At 37.4% G+C, this 23,118-nt stretch overlaps 1 protein-coding gene across 10 annotated transcripts in view; it reads left to right on the top strand.

Annotated features, from left to right (window-relative positions):
- The first annotated feature begins 1,821 nt into the window (after window positions 1-1,821).
- The window catches only part of NUMB (NUMB, endocytic adaptor protein), a 36,117-nt gene continuing 14,820 nt past the window's right edge, over window positions 1,822-23,118 (top strand). For 4 of the 10 annotated variants that reach the window (XM_026849519.1, XM_026849514.1, XM_026849518.1 and 1 more), the window contains exons 1-3: window positions 1,822-1,985; window positions 14,151-14,225; window positions 19,433-19,510. In XM_026849519.1, the coding sequence (XP_026705320.1) occupies window positions 1,860-1,985; window positions 14,151-14,225; window positions 19,433-19,510 (279 nt within the window). In that variant the 5' untranslated portion in view covers window positions 1,822-1,859. The remainder of the gene's footprint in view (window positions 1,986-14,150; window positions 14,226-19,432; window positions 19,511-23,118) is intronic. The other 6 variants (XM_026849522.1, XM_026849517.1, XM_026849521.1 and 3 more) reach the window with 2 other exon arrangements.

Here is a 23,118-nt window from a genome sequence, read left to right as displayed (position 1 = left end):
TTGCAAGAGAGATTTGGATTGTTGTGAGTGCTTTCAAATGCTCATCAAGCAGCTTTGAGTGCAGGTGTTTGCTGCAAAAGCGGAGTTTGGTCTGACTGTTTGCTAATGTAAAAATACTTCAGGAATTATCATTTATTTTGAAAGAATGGCCCGCAGTGCTATAAGACCAGGCAACATTGCATTTGTCACTGAATTTGTGCATGTGAGTAGTAGGGTTATTTGCACTTCAAGTATTAACATCACCACATGTGAACTTCCAGCTCTAGTGATACAGTGGTGTTTTCTTTGTCCGTGGGTATATCTTTAAATTATTACTTATTTTACAATATTGCCTTTAAACATCTTAGGGAAAAACATAAGATGCTAGAGAAATGAGCCAATGCCATGTCCGTAAGATACAACGGGAACTGACTTGCTTAATGATTTAGAGCTTGAGGAGGAAAGTAACAGTTGCTGAGTAGGATTTGGGGAGTCAGTGACAAAACTCACACTTTAGCCATTCCAAACAACAAAAAGGTATGTCATGAGATATATAAAACAATTTAATATTTTTAATTTGGCTGATCAGAATTAGTAGTGGTGGGCAGTGATTTTCTGTTATGCTTTTAATTTCTGACTCTTAAGCTTTGAAAAAGTTGGATTTGAATTTAAGCTTCTTAAATGTCAGATACCACAGACATAAATGTGTTGATTTTTCTCACCAATGTTGAATAGTTTTAACTGGAAGACACTAGTTCTTTTCAGAGTTTAAAATAGTGTTCAAACTGCGTTAAAGCTGCTTTCATTTAAAGGCTACCTATTGACACCCATAAACATCTATATTCTGGAGTTTAGTTAATCTAATGGGAAATAAGTATGTATAATCCAGTTAGATTTTTGTTGCCTTACATTCTGCAGCACCTGTTTTTCCTGTCCAAATGATATGTCATGGTTTTAAGATGTTGTCTTTTCCAGGACGGAAGAGCAGTATCTCAAGAAGCCTTTCAGCATGTTTTCTATGTTCCCTGTATTGTATCCCATATGATTTTACTTCTGTAGCTGGATATTAAGTCTTCGCATTAGTAGCACTTTTTCTGATAACTTCTTGGCTAGTTGTAGTTTGAATCTAGTAAAGGTGCATGTCTTAAGTATAAGTTGGCTTGCATATATAGAAACTGATACATAAGAGAATAGTGTATAAAAAGCATCTAATTCTGGGCTTTGGAAGCATAATTACAGAATGGTCTTCCCCCTTTGAAGAGATAAGACTTTGTAATTGTTTATTTACCCAGGATGTGGTAGTGAATTCAGTGCATTTGTCATTTAAACATAAGAACTTTTACTAGTAGACTAAGCAAGGGCAGGGCTGTGCCCCTCAGTAAATGAACCTGTCACTTGAACTTAAAGAACAGCACAAGCACCTGATTTTAGGATCAATCTTAGGGCTATGAATCCTTGCCTTGCATGGGTGCCTTGGAAGCTTGTGCCATTGGTGTCCTGCTTGGTTGCTGTAGGTAGGTGTTTAAATTCGGTGAGGGAGAATTTCATGTGCATCGCTCTTCAGAGCTGCTCTGTCAGCTATTTTAGGTAACCTGATGCTCAGAGTGTTAGTTATTCCTGGGCCTAATGCTTCAGTTCCTGTGGAAAGATATTAAGTAATGTGGATTTGTGGTTTCCACTTTGAAGTGAGTACTATCTTTTTCTGGATCTATGTCCAAAATATTTTCCTTTCACAGGTACCCCCATTCACATTTGCAGAAGCTCAGATTTTTCACAGGGATGTTTGTCATGATAGTGGTTGACCCAAAGTGGTTAAACGTGTTTTGGTGCCTATTGGCAGTATTCTTTTTTTCTTCTTCTAGGACGTGAAAATCTGAGAAATGAACAAATTACGGCAAAGCTTTAGGAGAAAGAAAGATGTCTATGTCCCAGAGGCCAGTAGGCCTCATCAGTGGCAGACTGATGAAGAAGGCGTTCGTACTGGCAAGTGTAGCTTTCCTGTTAAGGTAAGAGTTTCTGCCTTTCTCTCGGATATCCATGAGGTACTCTTGCCATGAATTATTATTTGGGGTGTTTTGGCAAGCATAAGTCAGTGGCATGCTTCATTACAACTGACCTATTTTACAGTCAGCTCTCATTGCGAGGGATGTGGTGCTTTTTTTAAAGCCAGATGACTCATGTAACGAATGCCTTGGAAAATCGCTGTCTGAGATATCCTACATTACTATCTAGTTGAAATAAATCATATAGCTAGGCAGAGGAGTAATATAAAATTTGTCTTCATTTTTCTGGAAGAGCAGAAATGATAGACCTATTGGATTGCATGGCAAGGTACTCGGTTCTTTGTTAAAAGTCTGACTGGCTTAAAGTTCACTTGTAAGGTAAGCGTGGGTTGTGCTTAGAAAGGAATCTTTCCTCCCTTCTGAAAATTGAACACACTGCCAAGTAGCACCTGGGTTTCCTTCCAGTGCTTGAGGTTATAAGCACTTGCTAATTTCTGAGAGTGTCTTCTGTGCTCTGATTTTGTGTGTGTGCATATTACAGACTATTAATGCATGTCAAACTGAAATTTCCTTTTTGAATTCTGAGAACTCATTCTAGATTATCAGAGTATTATGCATAGATATTTTCTTTTGTCACCATTTCTACTTCACCTTTTTTAAAGAAACAATATTTTAAAAATATTTTAGAGTATTATTTCATAGTAATACTTAAGAAATGCAATAATAAAAATGAAATTTAAGATGCATATGCTCCCCTTGTAATCAAAAGTTTTTTTCCTCAGGGCACACTAGTACTAACTACACTATCTTGTAAGCAGATGACAATTACGAAAAGCTAACAGGTTAAGTATCTGTGCACAAGGAAAACAGTCTATGGTTCTGATACTGAAGAACTTTTATTAGTTTTTGTCTGTATGGTACTTAAAGTAATTCTGTCTGATAGTTAAACAGTGATGTTGCTAGGTGAAACTCTTGAAACTGGCTGTAATGTATTTTTGTAAAGCTGCGGATATGTGCAGATATACAGTAAATCTGAGAATTTTCATACTAGGTTCATGTCCTATGCTACTCTACTATAGTTGTTTATGTGTGCTTTTACATATACCTAGGTGTATATAACATTTATAGTTTGTTATGGTTGCTTGTTTATTTGTCTTTGTTTTATGTTAGTTTTTTGCTAGAAGGAAGGAACTGCAATCCAGTATTAAACAGAGATGGTGTTTTGCCAGAGCTTTGAAAGCGAGTAACTGCTCTGCGGAAGCTCAAACTTTAACACTGTCTAGGAGAGAACATAGCTGTTATCAAAAAATAACGATTGTCAAGATAATTTACCTGTTATGCAGGTTGAAAAGCCAAATGTTGAATTTCTAGCCATTTAGTTTGAGTAAAACTTTTTCAGCCCTTTACTGAACACAAGGGGTGTGAACCACTTCTTGCTGCTTAAAGACTGACTTTTTTTCTAACTCTCAGCCAGGACTTGCACTTATAATGACAAATGCTTCCTGTATTTAAATGAAGCATTCATCTATTCTAGGCACATGTATCCAAAGTCGAAAAAGGTTTTGGTCTATTCTGTGCTGAAGAGGCATTATAAATGGATGAGTCTTTGCATCATCCTGTCATCACAATGGGACTTATTTACCCTTATTTGCCCACTTTATATTGGAACTCACTGAATTAATTTTATTTGTTCTTTGGAAAAAATACTCTGAAGTAAATGCATCTTTACATATGTTTCTTGATTTGGTCAGAATATTAGACTGTTAATACTTAAAGAATTTGCAATTAGATGGAAACTTAAAATCAGAACAATCAGAGGCGTTTTAGCTTACCCGATTACAATATATCTTCCAAAATACTGTGCCTTAAGATAGGCAGTAGTGGAAATTTTTGTTAGGCTTGGGATGTAAAGTGGGTGTTAACTGGTGTTTAATAGATACAGACAGGAAGTATGCCATTGTGAGTGAATAAGATTAAACCAGATGTGGAGTCATCATTTTAGTGGGTGGTACTATATTTTGCTCTCAAAAAGAATAGGACTTTGTGTTATTGAAGGGGAGTATCCTGTCACCCTGTTCTCGGGTATTATTTGGAAACTCAGACATTCCAGGAAAAGTTTGCTGTCTCCTATGTCCTTAAATATCTGATGAGTGACTTCTCTTCCTGATGCTCCTCAATGGAGCAGAATAAACTGAGATATTTGGGGAAAAATGGTTAACGAATAGGAATACATTCAAATCTGAAACATGGTGAAAATATCTTCATTTTCTCAGAGTTCCTAAACAGGAGTTCCAGAGTGGTCTGTTGCCTGTAGTATAGCTGCTTAACCACATTTTAATATGCTTCTGGGGCAGTTAGTCTGTCCTTATTCTTTATGATTTGCCTTGCCCTCTCTCTAAAAACCATCAGCTGTAGTTCTTTGGAGCTCAGAGCATAGCTGAGCGGCAAGACTAGAGTCTGGCTTTTGCAGGGGTGATGAAGATTTTACCTGGTGAAGACCTGAGAATTGTTAACAAATGTCTCTACAACTGTCTTCAAGTTTTTCTGTATGAAGATAAAATCATGGAACTAATGTAGTAGCAGCCATGTTGAGGGCTTTGTTTCTTCTAATGCTTGCTATTTTATTTAGGTAAGACTCTACCATTATTTTTTTGGAGAGAGGAGGAAAGCGCAAATGCGGAGTAGGGAATTTTTGCTCTTGATTTCTCTTGTCAAAGAGAAAGATCATGAAAGTTTGATGGGTGAAAGATACGTCACTCTCTTAAAGCAGTGTTAAGTTGGTTTGTTTTTTAACTTCTTGCCTTTGGGCATTTATATTTTGCCCAGAGTTGGGGTGTTAGTAGAGTGTGAGCACAGATTTATCCTTTTTTTAGATATTACAGAACATGTGGAAGCACTTTGAAAGTCATGTTGCTAATAGGATTTCATCCTGCCTCCAGGCTTCATCTGTTAGTGTTGGACAGGGACTTAAGTAGCTTCTCGTTCATTGTGCTTTGAGGATGCTGTACTGCAAACAGATTTAATGTTATTGAAAGGGTTTTTTTTATGTTGGCACAGTTCTTGAAGCTCTTCCTGTGCTACATCCCCAGCTGATCCTTGTTGTTAATTAAAGTCCATAAGTGTGCTGTTGAATTTTGAGCAAATCTGATTGATCTATGGATCACCTTCATTTCAGTAGGGAAGATACTCTGTGGAAAGTATTGGCAAAATTCCTATTACATGGTTGTTTTAAAATTCAGGGAATTGGATTTGATGTATAGTTGGTTCTTTCCAGTGCTGTGCTCATAAACTTGAAGGTTGTGATAATTCTGGGTAATAACACTTTGTTTTGTTTTGTTTTGTTTTCTTTAACAGTCTGTGTTTTTCCACTAAGTTGGAGTGGCTGTGTTTGTATGTAACCAGCTACTGATCACACTTTCTCAGTCATCTTTTTGTGTAGGATGTATTTACAGATCGCTCTTTACTGCATTGGAAATCTTAACTGTACTTGAGGTGGTAATCTGACATTCAAATTAGGGTCTTGGAATGGCTACTGGCTTTCCTGTAATGCTCTTCTATGTAGAAACAGTTTTGAATCCATGAAAGTTATGTTGAAGAGCCAGGCTGCTAGACCATATGACTGAATGGGTTTTTTGCACTCCACTGCATCAGCCGAGAGACTGGTGCCTGTGTGTCAGCAAAGGTATGAAAAGGATGTTAAACTTGTGTTTAGGCAAGTGTGACTTGCACACTTTTGCTGTTCCCCTGGGAAGGTAAAGGCACTGCTCTCCTAACTTCTGTGGTGTGGAGGCATAATATATTGCAGGTTTTAGAGATGTACTCGGAGCTGCCCTGTTAGCAGACGTGGCAGCGTTAAAGCTGCTGGAAAATCTGTGCAGAAATATATTTTCAGGTCCAATTTATCTTCCACTGTCCTAACAAACTAAGAAGTAACTACCATGTTTCAGTAGTGAATCTTCCCTCTGAGAGAAAAACTGTGCCAGATATATGTAATATATAAGGGACTCAGATGGAGACATTGTATTCAGAAGTAGATTATTCTAACATACATTACAGCTGAGCTTATCAGTGCTATATTTTTTTACAGTCTTTATACATCATAATTGCAAAAAATGAAATTCATTGTCATACACATTTTCAAACTTGCTTTTTTGCTCCAGACGCTACCTCACTGAGATCATGCAGCTGTTCTATGTTTTAATGACTAAAATATTTGACACTAGAGCTTCTTTTGTCTGAAATGCCTTTTCGAATGTCCCTCTGGGTAAGTAGTTTTTATTCATACAAATGCACTTTTAAGTAACTGGCCTGTGAAATTTATATCAGAAAAATTAGGTCATTTCCCTCACTTAACAGAAGTAAACCAAACATTTGCAAGTTCTTGGTGGTTCTGACCAACTGGATATATTAAACAGAATATTAACAGCTGATTTCTACCTGTGGTTCTAGAAGATGCAACAGTCGCATATATCTTGGATTAATTCAATTAGTTTTATTCTGCCAATTTCATGGTTTTGGTGGTCAGTCACTTTTGAGCTTAATGCATCTAAGGCTACTGTTGCCTGTAGCCTGCAAGTTTACTTGCATTTTTTTAAACTCCATTTATTCCAACTGGAAGACTGAAGATATCAGTGAAAAAAGTCCATGTGGAAGAGTAACAAAACCACATTTGCATTTTAGAATTTGGAGTCCAAGATTTGCTGCTGAGTGCCTGGTATCATGTGAGTTAGCCTTTCCACTGAATCTTGATTTCTATGTTAGTGCTGACAAATAAAAATTGTATGGCTACAGTTGTACGTTCACACATACAGGAACTGACTTTTCACAGTAAATACTCTTCAACTGTTTCCTGTCTAGCCCTTGCTTTGGGAGATGTTTGGAGTACAGTGTACTGCTCTGTATTCAAGCAGAGACAGAAAAAAAGGGAACAAAGTGCACTGAGCCCTGTAGAATATCCTCACTGGGACCTGTGAGTGTTAGTTCTTATCCTTGGGGTCCCTGTGACCCAGCAGCATCTTACACCATTAGGCCATCCGTGGCCCTGCTGAAACCACTGTCAGTAGGAAATAGGCCATTTCTGTCACTTTGCTGTGTGCTCTTGCACCACTTGTAGCTGTCCGGTTGTCCTCTTGAATTTTGGAATTTATATCTTCATCTTTATTGCTTAATGTCAAATTTATAAATCTCATATTTAAAATAAAGTCCTGGTTTTAATGAGTTTATAAAGACAGCTTGCATGCCATTCTGTCCCTCCAGATCAGAAAGACTGGTACTCAGCACAGGTAATGATGGTTTTTATTTTATGTCTTAAACGTACTTCTAGCTTGAAATAATAGTAGCTGTGAAAGAGTTTACCAGCATGTTGATGCTAAGTGCCTTTAAGTTAGGCATGTGATATTTTTGACTGAAAACTTGATATGCTTGAATAGTCTTTGGAAACTATGTTAAGTATTTTTAAGAAGTTAATGTGACAAATCTGCTGATTTCTGAAATGTCGCACAGCCCTACACATTAAATGCTACAAATCCCTACCTCTTAAGCATGAACTGGTGTTAGCAATGAACAATAACCATTTCTACTGAATGCTAACCCAGCAGCAGCAAAGGTACATTTTTAAAATCCTGCAGCTTTTAACATCACAGGAAGAAAGCTTGAAGACAGCTAATTTCAAATGAATGGTGATTATAAAAGAAGGTATGAGACTTGCCTCTAATATATTCCTGGGCATTTTTGTCATGTTTAAAAGGAATGTAATGCAATCCCTAATCTTTAAACTTCTCATGTTTTTGTCCAACCCTTAGTTTTGTTTGAATAGCCTTGCAAACAAGAAGTCTTAAATGAAGCTTCTTACTCAATTTTAAAACCCTCCTGTCTTTGGCCAAGGTCAAATTCCTGAATTGTTTAGTAAACTTCAAATTGTTTTAAAGATATCACTATTAATGTTTAGAGCCATAAATGATGTCCTTGCAGAAATATTTTTTTTAATGCAATTTAGGTTTTGGAAATCAGGAAGTTTTCATTGGGTTATGCTCTTTAATTCTGGGCATTTTGGTTGTTAAAATTACGGGATTTCTGGTGTCATAAATGGGAACTGAATTTTTGGCAGGACTTGAAGAAAAGGTACAATATGCATGTGCACAGTGTGTTTATAAAACTTTGTGCCATCAACACTTGATTTTCTTTTTTTTAAAGAAAATTTTATACTTATTTACTCATGCTGAACTCCTGGAAAAGTAGGAATTACACATCAGAGCAAACGATCAAAACTCTAAGTCTAACGGTACATACGTGAAGCTGTAACGGGGCTAGGAGAACAGTGGGTTTAAGCCTTATCAAGGGATATTTAGGATAGGCATTAACAATGATAATGCAGCAAACCAACCTCTCTTTCTAACAGTGAGGTATGTGAGTTAAAGTGTAGAGGGTCTACCCTATTGATCTCCAGTTACAGAAATGTCATAGTACTTCAAGGTTGACTTCTCTGATGTAGATGTGGAAGTAGATCCTGCCTTCAGGCAAGTGCTGTCCTACATAGCCTCCTGAGCTCCTCCTGTGCTTTGTTTTAGGGATTTGTGAGAATATGAAGAATATAGTATTTTTGTATCCTGTTGAGCTTTGCTACTTAAATAGTCCTAACTGGAAATGTGTGTTATTCCCTCACAGTGTTGTTTCTGTTCACACTGATAAATATGATACGAGAACCAGTAAGTGAAACGCACAGCGTGGCTCTCAGGTGGGTGTGATGTGAAGAGACATGGAGAGCTATTGGTATAGATACTGGGTTTTTTAGAGTTAGATTCTTTTGACTTACACTGTTCAGAAACATTTAGAAGTTAGGGTGTTACAGCTCCTGTTTTGGGAGATTTAACAGGTTGATGAGTCATTTTCATTTCTGGTGACTTAGGCAAATGGAGAAAGTCGGACCCTAAGGACATGTGTAGCATTGTAACTAAACTTTAGGTTTGACTAAGCAGAAATTAAGCTTTGTTTGTTGATGCTTAATCATGGAGTTTCTATTGTCTGTACTTCTACAGCACTGCCTCAGCAAACACCTGTTTCAAACTGATAAATTAAAAAAGCAGGAGCATGGGTATGAGAGGAATATTGAACATTGGAATGTAAATCTTACAGAAGTGAGTGGAAAAGTAGCTCAGCTTTAGGATGTATCTAGGCTTTCTGGGTCTAAACTTATGTCTAGTTGCAAGACAGTATTTCACTGTGAGATTATGGAGCTCAAGCTTTAATTCTTGAGCAATACCAATTCCAGAAGCGTATCTACACATGCATGCCAAGCAGTCAGTCCTACTGTTACATGTAATACCCCAGTTGTAGAGAGAATAGTACTTACACAGAAGAAAAAAGAGGAATGTTACTGCCTCTAGGAAAAATACTAAGGAAATCATGGAGTGTTTCTCTCTATGGCAGCTAGTTCCCTAGCACAGGACACCTTGGCCAAGACTTACAGTAAACTCATTTCCTGTGTCCGTCTAGTTTCAAGTGTAACCTGAGGAACCTAATCTGTTATTGCAAATAAAACAGCGAATGTGAACAGCTGCTGATGCAGCTACACAAATCACTGAAGTTCCCTCTGTATCTATTTGGAAGAGAGACTGTAATAGCATGTTACCAGGCTTGAACAAAGAAACCTGGCTTGAGTGAGTTGTTCTGGTGAAGGATCTTTCATTTTGTCAGCTACTATTGTTGAACTTTGAAATTTTGAAAACTGAGTCAGCCAAGTGTCTGTGAAAGAAATGAAAAGAAAGGAGGAAATGATCAGGGCAGTATTTCTTGTACTAGAACATGGATGGTAGATCTGTTTTGTTTCTGACCTGATACATCAGCACTTAGTTTTCTTAGGACCAATTTCAGTAGCATATATTTGAGGAAGGACAGTAAGACAGCTTCACCAAAACCACTTGATAGGATAACTTAAGTTGTTCATTCTTAGATGAAGTTGAAAAAAGTTTAAAATGTTGGAAAAATAAAGTTTTCTCAAGCACTCTTCAAGTTCTCAGGGTGTTTTGCTATGTGCCAGTTTAACTTGTTTCTGTGTTGATTGCTTTCTGTTTGACTTGAGACTGATGCTGAACACCACCAGTGGTGAAAGTGAACATGAAGCCCAGAGGTGAAGAGGGAAAGTGAGGGGTTTTTTATTACTTGCTGTACCATCATCTCATCTTTTTTCTTTCTGAAAATAAGCAATAGTTATACTTAAAAATGTTTGCGTTAAGGGGTTCTCCAGCAGCCCCTGAAAGTTATATATTTGGATTAGAGCTTTTATTTTATGTAACTTTGTATGTGGACTCTGCCCCCAAGGATTTTAGCTCTCTGTAAAAGCATTGGTGGTTACTTTCTGGTATACCGATTAAATCGCTTACAGAACATCTTATGTCTGAGAATTGCTGATGGCATGATTATCATTCATTGGTTGCTATGGAAATTAAGTAGGAATGCATTCAATATTAATACTGCATTCCTACTATGTGCACTTTCATGATGGAAAAGTACTTGGCTTTCTCCATGAATGCTAGCTGCGGTGATCCTTGTTACAAGGAGTGCTCCTTTACAAATATGTTTGGGGTACCCCTTCCTTACTGTTCTGCAAAGTCATCAGTCACCATAGTATGGCTTATGCTCTTCACGTCAATTTTGTGCACCCAGTAATTATGTGTCCCAGTCCTTGAGTGTGTTCGTGGTAATGTGCTGTGATGGATTTGTATGAGACTTTACTCATATAGACAAGTTGCTGCCCAAGCACTTCACAGTATGTTCCTTCTCCTTTAGTTTGAAAGGAATGTTCCTTTCAGAGATCCTAAAAGGTTGTGTATAGAAGTGTGGGACTTGTGTATCTGCTTTTTAAAGTGGTTTCCGTGCAGTCTCTTTCCTGTGGTGGAGCAACAGAGTTTGGTGATGGTTTATTTTTAAGCCCTGAATTCTGGTGTTTAACTTCCACTTCTGTCTTAATCTAAGTAGCAGATGTATTTTCTTTCTCTATTAAAATTTGAAATGTCATTCATAAAGTGCTGTTGCACTAATAAGTTGAGATAATATTTCAAATTTAAGGTTAGGTTGTGATATAATTACAATTTAACACTTCTGATTAAAATGTAAGGGTACTAGAAAAGGTCTCAGTCTGTAGCAGAACTGTTTGCCATGTTTCTTGAAGAAATATGTATGTCTTTGATTACTACCCATTAAAAATTAGGTAACTGTCATAGCACTGGTTAAATACAGGAACAATGTATATCTAGAGCTCTCAGCCTAGTGGGGGGAAAAAACTGAAGACTTGGAAGAGGACCTGCTGCTTAAAGCACACTTGACTTAAAAATAGAGGACGACCACAGCATTCTAATTATACAGTTGAAAGTTATTTTTACAGGAAAGAAACTTAAAAATATATTGGTGTCTATAAGGAATTAACACACTACCACCCCATCCCAGGGGAAGAAAAAATTGGGAAGAATTTTGAAACTGCCGGTAAAATGTACAAGGCCACGGATACTGGTAGCGATGAGCTGCTGGCTTCTGCAAAAATGGTGCAATGGGAAGAACAAGGTTTTTTTGATGAAGGGCTTAAAAGTGTAAACTGTAAGTGCAAACAAAGCACCTTTTGTCCTCTATATCATAAAGAAGTATTGTGTGGCAGTGTAATTTCCTTTATAATTCCGAATTGATTGATGCTCAATGAGGTCTGTGGATTGTACCCTTTTGGTGTGGGTAGATGCACTTGATATGTGCAATAATGTCCCCATTCACTGGAGTGGAAGCAGTATTGAAAACTGCAGCTAAACTTGCTGTCTCTAGCAGCGGTGGCATGACTGATTGCTGAAAGTTGGAGCATGGGACTTGAATAGAGGTTTGGCAACACAGGGGAAAATGGTTGTCTGTTTTGGAGTGTGACATGAGGCAATATTTACCCTGCTCTATTTCTCCCTTTCCCAAGCAAACGGCAGGTTGCCAAGTACAGGGACTGAATGGTTTGGATCTTCAGTTGGAAACATTTTGCCTACGCTGGGGTAAATGAGATGTGCAGATAGCTCAGGAAATCCAAAAGTTGTCCTCTATTTGTACGATAGTTGATGCAAACTGGATGGCTCATTTCATGCTTTTTTTTTTTTTTCCTGTCCTCTATAAGCCTCAGCCTTGTTCCTGTCTATATCCCTCCCTTTTTTAAAGAGAAGTTGACAAACTTTCTTAAGTTACTAAACCCAGAACTTTTCCATGACAAATATGTACAACCACAGAATTTCTGCATCTCTGGAACTTCCAGAAGTGTCATGGCAGAACTGAAGATCCATCTGTGATAGCTGTTGATATAAATATGTACTTCCAGACACATAGGAAATGCATCTTTAGTTGTTACTATTGGTCTATTTTTAGGATTAAAATTTTCTAGTTAGTGTGTGTTCTGGAGAAATGAAGATCTTGTGCAAGTGTTAAGCAAGCTCAGCTGAGGGAGTACAGTTGCTGTTTTGGCAGCTCCAGCATTCAGTTAGAAGGCTTCAGCCTCACAGAACTTGTTTTGAAAAAGCTCAAAGTGTCAGATCTCTTTTATTTACCTTATAGTTTCTATGCAACTTATTTTTCAAGCTGTTCTCCAGCTGTGAGGGCCAGTTTAAATAAAATTCTTGCAGAATTGTTCCATCCAGATTTATTCCATTTTTAACATGCCACATAATAAGATTTAAAGTTAAAGCCCTCTGCCATTTAAGATCTTTTAAATCTTTCAGCAGTTTAATGATATGAAGGTGTAGAGTTTCCTCTTTTGGAGCAACTTGCCTTGCATGAAAAACCCCTCAACTTTCAGATTTCTGTTAAATCTTTAAAACAGTCTGAGTTTGTCCATTTAGTTGAATCTAGTATGTTATTCTGATAGAGTGCTTCAATATGGTGCTAAAGAGTGAAATCTTATTTGTCCATCTAGTTAAGTATGGTATCCTAATCAATGAAACAACACCTGGGAGATTTCAGGTAACTCATAACAAAATATTCTGTGATGGAGTGGGACTTCTCCATAGATTATGAAATCTAGGTTTACCACTGCATTAAGTGACACAAGTGTTGATTCTGATATTTTAAAACCCTTTCTGCACTCGCTAAGCTAGTCTAGAATATAAATGCTGGATTGCGCGCAATTCTTACAATGCCATGTAAATTGGGGTAAGTTTCTTTGACCTATTTCTCTTACTGTGAAACTTCAAAAGCTTTTATTTAATAGTTTCTATGGTTTTCTTCAAGAGTTGAGTACTTTGAATAAGGATATGAATGAGAGAACATTTCCTTCCCCTATCAAAAAGAACTACAATTGGAAAAGGTAGGGAGAAATTGGAAAACTTGGAGCTTTTTCTTTCCCACCTCAGAATGCAAAATGAAACTATCCACAGTACCCTGAGCACTACACTCTGATGTGTTTCTCGAAATTGCTTTTTCTATAGGCTAATATTATTCTGGGTTATTAATTTAAAAGCTTTGAAACTAGCAGTTTCTATTCACTGTTGTTTTGCTGGGCTTTTTTTAAGTAGTGCTTGATTAGATGAATGTACAGAAAGATGCTATTTTAAAAAACTTTGTGAGAATGATGAATGCTTCAGTGTCCATATAAGAGCCTGGTATTGTAATGAAGAGAAACAATTTTGGTTTGCAATTATTAAAAAAGGAGAGAAAAAAAAGAAGGATGTCTTCTGTTTGCAACACTGAAATTTCTTGTATTAGGACTTGAACATTCAAATATATTTTATTATCTTACTATGTAGTATAATTCAATTTTCAGTACTAAATATATTATTATTCTAAAATAATTTATTTACAGTTATCTCTATATAGACAAGGTTTTCATGCTGTGCTAGTAAAAAAAATAATTATTAAAACTCATGATGAATAAACAGGAAACTCCAGTTCTACTTTTCAATTTAGTTTTTTCCCTTGATCAAGGAAATTCTGTCTTTCCCTCAGAATTTCTACATGTATTTTGCTTTTTTACTGATGCTGGTGCCCCGTATAAATACTAAATCAAACCTCCAAATACAGGTCTCCAAAGAAGGCTAGCAAAGTGCTGTTAATGTCTGCCATCTCAGCTGTACTGAGATGAATTCGGAGATTCAATTTTTTAACTCAGGAAGTTTAAGGAGCTACTATTAAGTTTTTCTCCCTCTACTCTCTCTCCTGCAGTACCTGGGACATGTCGAAGTGGATGAATCCAGAGGAATGCATATCTGTGAAGATGCTGTGAAGAGACTGAAATCTGTATGTATATTTGTTTCATGAAAAAGTTGCTTTGGGGGCTGTGAGCGTTATTGGTAAAGGTCCATTCAGCAGCAGTGCCCCAGCTAAAGAGTGAACTTTTGACCCATGTTAGGAGAACAGTTGGCCGGTTTGAGAGCACTGCTGCAGTTAGGGGGATGTGCTAATCTGATGATGAGAGGGAGAGAGTTACAACTGTTCTTTCTACTTGCAGAAACTATTTGTAAAACAAATGTGTAAAAATCCTCTGTGACCTTTCAGACTAAGTTGGTACCCACATGGGACTTCAACCATTGTTTTTTAACAGTTCTTTCTCCCTCTCTCTCTCTTTTCCTCTCCCACTCTCTCTCCCTCTGTTGCCTGCCACTTTGATAGCGACTTAATTCACCGTTGTTATACAAAATCTTACTTGATTTAGGCTGCTTTTTTCTAATGCACTGCAACATTGTAGTCATGCATGAAATAATCTGGCTTGCATCTGCTCAAAGTGGCCTGAAGGCTGCCTAATTCTGATGTGTCATGAAGTGGGCTGCTCTTAGTTTGGCTTCTGTGAACGTTTGCTCCTGTAAATGGCACTCGTTCAAAGCTCTTCGTATTTCTCTGGCTCGTTTGAATAGGTCTTGCCATCTCTTTCCTGCGGTAGTAATATCACAGAATCCTGTGGAATTAGCAAACTCCAGAAAGGCAGTGATCAGTCTATCGAGGAACGGAGGCTAAAACAGCATTGAAGAGTACAGAAGGAGAAAGGACGTTAAAATTTGAAGTCTGAGGAGGGGATAGAGAACTGCAATCCTTTTCATCACTCCTCTTATGTATCTTAGATATATACATTCTTCAGTAATGCCTTTAGTGGAAGAAAGTAGCTCAACAAAATTACTGAAAGTACATCAAGCACTTCTGCTGCTCCTTTGCTAACTTATCTGCTACTGGACATCACTTTATATCATCATCAAATGTGAAAGCTCAAATGACTTCCAACTAAACCTCTTCTTCTTTCTTTCTAGCACACAACAGAGGATTATAGGTTATCTTTTCTTCCTTCTGTTGTGCTGTAAAGTTTTCTGAATTGGTTTAGTGCTCTGATTAAAATCAAGTCTTTTCATTCTTCTCTTTCTCAGCTAATGTATAGCAACCTGTTAAAGCCACATCCCATCTGTTCCCATTCAGTCCAACAGTGGTTGGTGATTGCTTTTTATTAAAAAGGACCACACAAAATATAACTGAGTTTCTTTGTGGATTTAGTTTATGTAGCTAAAAGTGCAAGTACTGACCACATAATGATCTTCATCCGGTTTTGTCCCTTTCTGGTTTTCTATCAGAATACTCTCTATTAGCACACCCAGTAACACTGCAGTATCTACTTTATGCAATTTCTCTTTTTTTTTTCCCTGGGGAGCTGTGGTGTGAAGTAGATGTTTTCTAGGATTTTTTAATAAACTTTTAAGCTCGCAGGCCAATTAAGTGTAGTTATGATTATAAATAATGAGACACAGTAAAACCATAGTGCTCAGTTTCTTCTGGAATCTGGATAATTCCAGGATTGTGATTCTTGATCACCTGAATTATTGATTCAGATGTCAGACTTGGATATCCATCTTTTACAGTGTGTTCTCTGGATGTAAACAATTTCATTTCCCTATTCTGTGCTATGTCATTATTCCAAATTGTGGATGGCATCAATTTACCCATTCTCATAAATTCAACGTTTTTCTTCAGATAATTTCGATTTCTTCTGTTGTTTGAAGTTTTTGATGTCTCTGTATAAACTGGACACAAGTCCATGTCTCTTATGATTGCTGTTTGCGTTATCTCCTTTGTCAGTGTTGCAGTTGAGACGCAGAGGTGAAATTCTCCTTGGGCCCCAAGAGGAAGATTCAGATTACTGAAACTACTTTGTGTGCTTTAGTTGATAGACTCTATCAGATCCAAGGTTCATTTGGAGCTGCTCACTGCAAATCAACCCTTGCCCCCAACCCCCAGTATGTGCAGGTTTTCAACTGGGGGCCTTTCTTTAGGGCTCTGCTGTTACTAAAGAGCCTTTTCTGTACAATATGCTCTCTTAATTAGCAAAAGTCAAATCACTGAATGAGCTTTCAGCATGCAAGGAATGTGATAAGAAAACAGTTTGTTCATTTGGTGGTCTCTTGCTTTTACAGTACTTGGTTATTTTGATGGGCTTTCTCTTGGTCTTGAAAGAATTACAAGTGCAGTGCTAAAACTGAAGGGCAAGCTTTAGGGAAATTGTATTTCACTTTTCATATGGCTAAACTGCATCGAAATGTACGTGGCCTATTTTAATCTTTATTGTTTTCTCTGCAGGTAGCATGTAGGTTTTATAAATCTAGGCAATAAAAATTGTTGACATAATTGTTGAAATATGTGTATCTTGTAGCTTCTAAAAGTGAAGTTCTGTCTTTAATTTTTTTAATAGATTTTGTTTTTTCCTCTTAATTCTTGTTCTCCAACAGTTGGCAATTCATTTGGGGCAGTGAAATCTTTTTTTAGGATTGACTAATGCATTTTAAAGCATTTCATGGGATTTGTCAAGAAGCATATAGAACAGTGTTAATCTTCGTTTCAGAAATATCTTAATTTCTGCTTTGCTTTTTGAAAGAAAAGATGCAAATCTTTCTGTCTCTTTATTGTGGGAAATAACCTTTCAGGGTTTTTCTTTATTACCTACTTGTTTAATGTGGTGTAATTGTTTTTGAGTATTGCATCTTGCAGAACTTTAAACCAGATGATGGTGAGCATTTTATTCAGGCATTATTTAATTGACAACTGAGTAGAAACAGCCGCTTTTAGCTAGAGAATCCCTCATCCATATTGTATCCTGTTGATATAGTTTTATAGCTCTGAAATTGCACACCAACAATACTCTAATGTGCAGTTCATAATATTGTTTAGAATGAATGAAGGCAAACTTGAGTTATGTCCCTACTTTCTGTCTGATGAAATGGCACCACAGTCTCATTAATAGATCAGAAAGCCATGTATTCAGCTATCATTCTATTATTAACACGGATTTATATTACCAATGGACCTTGCAATTTTCCCTTAGCATAGGGATATATTACTAACTGTGTATACATTTCATATCTGGTAGGATCCTTGTGTTTGGACATTAAGCTCTAAATGGTTTCTTCAGAACCATTTCACTGAATTTAAAGTATTTAGCGCAAAACTGGAAAATAACTTTGTACGGGCCCTGTAAGTGTCTGACTCAAGTACGGGAACAGCGTATAAAGACAACAGTATACTCTCTCATGTCATGTTTTGATTTAAATCAGCTTTAGCGTGTAGTATTGGTTTCTAACTTGCCACTTTTTGTTTTAAATGATGCATTTGTTTTAATATATGTTCTTGTTTTAGCAGGTAAAGAGACATAATTTAATATTTTAAAACATGCATTAGTTATCTCTAAACTACATTAACTCAGTGTTGTTTAAAACCCATTTTGCATGATGCCTTTTCCATTAACCTCGCCTAGTTTGTTAAAAAAAAATCTTGTTTAACAAGCATTTTGCTGAGAGCAAAATTAACCATTGCCTAAAAATGAGGTAGCTTCTGGTGAATCTCTTTAGCTTTTGCTATCTTTAAAAAGCTGTTATTTAGTGTAATGCAATAGTCATTGCTCAACTTGGCAGCAGCATCCAACTCCTTCTCATTAAGTACACAACATGGTGATTAATCCATTAGTTCCCCTCCTAGTATTCAGCATATCCTGTCCAAATACATAACCCTTCCTGCCTCTAAAAATTGTTAAGCTTTTCAGCTGACTGAACTTCGAGATGTTCTTTATACGGTGTCGGAGTTGACATAAATGTTACAGATACTCAGTAAAATGCTCTGTGGAAGCACGTGGGGCAGAGGGGCACACAGCAACAGAAGTCAGGAAATGCAAAGTCAAGATTGACCCTCCCTTCTTAACTTTGTGTTTCCTGGCTTTTGTTGGCTTGCGTCAGAACCATAGCTTTGTTTTAAATATAACCTTGTTTATCAATCAATTCTTGAGACACTGCCTCAGGATATTTGTAATAATATTTTTAATATAGTATTCTTATCAGTGATCAACAGGTTGGAATTGCATAGTGTTAATTTGGGGTCAGGGGCCGTCACAAAGACACTCTGTCTCATCTGCAATTCTCCACCTCATCCCTGTTACTCCTATACCATAGCTTTCTTAGAATTGAAACAGCATGAACAGCGATATGCTTCATGGCAGCTTCCCTCAAACGCAGAGCATTGTGTGTCTCTGCTTGCAAAGCACAAGGCCTGCTGAAGTGTTCTCTCAGGAGATTAGTTCAGATCTTGCAGTTTTCTTTTCACAGTCTGGAAACAAAATAAAGACAGTAAACTAAACTGCGTGCAAATGTGCTTAAAACTGTGCTCTGCCTTTTTCTTAATGTGAATTGGGCAATCAGTATAATCACTTCCAGACTGAAGAAATTTAGGAACTTTTAGTTCAGCTCTTGGTATCTTTGCACTTGCCAAACTGTCCCCATCTGAGCTGACTTTAAAGGGGTTTTGTTCAGTCTATCAATTCAGAGTTGTAGAATGAATATCTAGTGTTTGTATAAATACTGAGTAAAGCCTTGGAAGGCTTTAGAGAGAGTGGAAGAAGAAGGGATCTCACTTGTGTTTTGATTGTGCCACAAGGTAAGATGAAATTCCTCACTGCTCAGAGAAGACTGCATAAGGTGTGAAGTGTAAGAGTAGCATGTAAACCAAAGCAACAAATAAAATAAAACGAAGCAGTGTTTAACCCTACTTTTGTACCAGCCATACATGCTTCTCCAGCTTACAAAGCATTTGCTTTGGGAAAGAGTGATCAATACAGAGCAAACTTGACTCTAATTCTGGAGCTAGAACTTCGCGTTTCACAAGAGCCCATACAGTATTTTAATTGTTTAACCATCACGTCTGCTGCCAAGTTTGATTTATAACCTAACTAAAAGGGACTAAACAAGGGAGAGTGAAAATAAAGTAACCACTTTGCATGAAATTGGGGCTGAGGTTCTCTTCTTTCCACCAATTTCAGGGCAGTAGCTTGTTAGAATTGTGTGCGTGCCCTTTGATCTGCATTTTCATGGGTTTATTTTCACATTTGCCTGTCGCACCTTCTCATGGATAACTCTAAAAACCCCTTCCTTTCCCTCCAAACCTATTCTTGTGTGTGCTTGTTGGTTTGAAACCCTGGGACATTTTAGCTACCTACAGTAATAGCGCTCGACTTGTCCCCCCTGTTCCTCCAGGAAAGGAAGTTCTTCAAAGGCTTCTTTGGAAAAGTAAGTTTAACGCCTCGTTTGTGCTTGCACTATAAGGAGTTACATCCCTGGTATAGCACTGCCATAAAATCAGGGTGTTGAGAGTCCCCTAATCCAGTTCAGAATATTTGCTTTTAAAAATGTTGATCAAAGAACGTGGTTAAAAAAGCAACCTGAAACAGAAATGTAAATCTGTATGTACTGTATCAGAAATCCAGTGTTCTGAAGTGATTTGATCTTCCTGAAAAAAATGTGAATTTTCCTTGTAAGCCCTTAAACTTGTGCCAGTCTACATCACCTAGGGAAATATCTACAGAGCGGTTGGGGTCTGTGCCTTGTAAGCGCTTCACGATCGGCTGCCTGGCACCATGAGTTGATCCCCCAAGTGTTGGTGTTGGGAGAAAGCAGTGTGCCTACACATACCCTCTCTTAAACCTTCCTTTTTTTGAGCACAGTCCTAATTCAAAGACAAGATGAAACCTGGTGTTTACCTACTGTGTTTTTCTAATTGTAACTCAGTGGTATAACTGAAAAATTTACTGGTTTTATTGTTGCTCTTATATTCATGAGGAGAGTGTCCTAGCTGCAAAGGGAAGCAACTCTTTGTCCTTGTTAAGAATGTTTTGTACTGACAGCTGGGTGGTTTTGTTCCTGCTGTCTACATCTCCACAAGGCAGCACATGTAGACCTCTGAGAGCTCACTCTCTTTTACCTCTCATCTGTTCCCTGCCTCTGCATTTAAAATTCCTGTAAAACATTTTAACTTACTTTTATATGGAGTTATTCTTAAGATATGGTTTCTGAAGTATCTTGTTATAAAATGAAATCTTGTCACGCAGGGCCAGCTGTTTCCCCAGTTCAGGCTTCTTTCTATGATCTGGAAAAGCACGCATCTAAAATGCAGTGATGATGAAGTAAGAGGTGCTTTATTTTTTTTATTATTTTAGGGACAAAATACCATAGGTGGGAGATACATCAGGTTAATTAGATCATTCCTGTGTGCAAATGAAATTTAAGAGCTGGAATCTGCAAAGACTGGAGTCAAAACATGCCATTGGCTTTACAACTGAAAATGCTAAACAGTACTTACAATTTGTTTAAACAAACAGAAAAAAACCCACTTCAACCTGATCAGATATGTTAGTTGCTTGTTGCTGTTAATGTGTTAGGGTACATAAAAAAGCAAAGATGTAGAAGACAGATATTTGCATAGCAATTAATGAAAGTCAAAGACAGTTTTTTATCTATTAAATATGCCAGCTTCCCCATTACATCTTAGTTGCTTTTTTATGAAGTCTGGCATTTTACCACAGCCTTGTAGATTTGCCTTGTCTTTTATTGTAATACTTTGCCAAAGAGGGACCTACTTCTGCTTCAGCCTGTGAAGTTTCATTAATTAGCACTGAAACCACTTAAATCCATAGTGTTTATAGATATCCCCACAGCATCAGTATGGCAGTGTCTTTATTACAGCTTTGGCCTACAATGGTAGCCCAAATCTAGGGGGAAACTGCAAAAAAAGGGACAGCTGTTCTCATTATTAATAATTGAGGAATACTAATAGCTCCAATATCTTTTGGCTGCCTCATCTATAATTTCTCCACAGATGCCTTGCGTTGGGATTAATATAATATTCCAAATTACAGAGATGCTTAAAACATGCTAGCAGCTTTCAGAAAGTCAGTCTAGGCAGGTTTTCTGCTTTCCCTGTCCATATTTTTCTCCCCCAAAAGGTAAATCTGATAGATTTTTGTCTAGAAATGTTCAAGTGTTGAAGTATTGAAAATACATTCTTTTCAACTTTAAATAAAAATGTCTGTTGATGGCTCCAGGTTAGGCTTCTGCAGTTTTATTTTGTGTAGCATATGCAATGTAACCAAATCAACTGCCTTTTTAGGCAGCTCTTCATATTTTGAAAACTAAAGCTTTTCTGTTGTAATGAATAGTAGTACAAATTTGGTGATCTTCCTCATGTTTTGCTTCCATTGAGTGCATGTATTTCTCATCACACAGTATTTTAGAGTCTGAAATGAAAATTTTTTCTTTATATATACCTCAGACTCTAGATAACATTTTACAGCTGTTTATACCTCCCAGGACAGAGTAAAATAGGCAGAAAGTCTAGAAACAATTCAGAATTATTAGAAAATGCATTATTGGGCAACTTAATTTTGCTCTGGCATCCTTAAACCTTTATTTTCCACCTTACAATATAGCTGCTGCTTATCTCCACATTCCTATAACTTCTAACTGTTAAATTGTCATGAACTGCACTGTTGATTAGGAAATATACATTTCAGATTTAGTCCACTTTTATTTTTTCTTTTTTTTTTTTTTTCTTGGTGGATACCCATCTCTAGGACACTGCCAGCTCATCACAGAGGTTTCCCTCCTGCCCAACCTGCAGTGGTCCTGCTTTGTGTGGGGGCCTCATTGTCTGTTAGTGTGGGTGCCTCACCCGCCCTCCTGGAGACCTCTGAGGACTCCAAAATTAGTCCAGATAATGAACCTCGCATTGGAGCAGATTGCTGACCTCCTAGGAAGTGCTGAGCAGCGAGGTTTCTATCGGGGCTGATTCAGCACTGACGGATCAGGCTCCCGGGAGCCGGTGCCACACGTGGCTCTCATCCTGTCATGTCATCAGCACAGCAATGCTCTCATCCAAAAGCTCTTGAACATGAAGACAAGCTACTGATATGGACGTCTAGATGAGTCCCTTGGTAGCAACATTTAAGACCACACTATTCCAGTGGATATTGGCTGTTTGCTTTAAATACTTTTGTTTGGAGTCACCCATACCTTTCAGTGTTTATTACACAAGCTGTGACCCTGCGTTGGAGTTTATTTTCCATGCAGTATCTTGCATCCGGTCTGATCTTTGTCCAGTGTGTGCCAGGAGTGCAAATACTCATATCGTCTTTGTAATCACGACATCCTTGGCAATATCCACCCATAATGGAGTAGTACTTTGATTTGTATATCTAGGATAAACTGATTTGGAGAAGTCTGTTCTTTATACCTCAATTGTAGGCACAGATAAGCTGAGGATTGAGTAGATGGGGAAAATTGTATGTTGCCCAACAGTAGTAGCTGTGGGTTTGGGATATAGACAGTAAGGATTTGCCCCTTCTAAGTGCTGAAATAAATCTAGAAGGAGGAATTAGGAGATAAAAGAGTGTTTTGTTTTTCTCTAAACCAAACATGGGTTTGTTACGCTATCTTGCATGAGGAACCTTATGTTTCCAGTCGGAGAGGAGGATTTAGACAGCCATTTAGCCTTTTAATTTTATTCTGAGAAACATGAAGTTCATATCTTAGCTATTTTAAAATCTTCATTTGGTAAAATAGCAGGTGAGAAGTAGCTCTGCTGAAGATCAGTACGGCTTTATGAAGTAACCAGCTCAGTTAAACTTGACTTCAATACAAACTTCAGGAACTGTTTACTATTTCTGCAGAAACAAGGTTTTTATTGTTTGCTGGAGAAAGACATGTATCCCTGTTTCTAATGACTGTAATTTAAACCAAACAGTTACCTGCAGGCATTGTCTCCACTGGATTGTTTGTAATTGCTTGAAACAAAAATTTTAAGACTATTAATGGCTTATAAGAAACTGTACTCCATTTTAAAA

This window comes from Athene cunicularia (genome assembly GCF_003259725.1).
Source record: "Athene cunicularia isolate RWA chromosome 5 unlocalized genomic scaffold, athCun1 chr5_part1, whole genome shotgun sequence".
In the NCBI taxonomy this organism is placed as follows: domain Eukaryota; kingdom Metazoa; phylum Chordata; class Aves; order Strigiformes; family Strigidae; genus Athene; species Athene cunicularia.
This window is presented reverse-complemented; position numbering and strand designations above follow the sequence as displayed.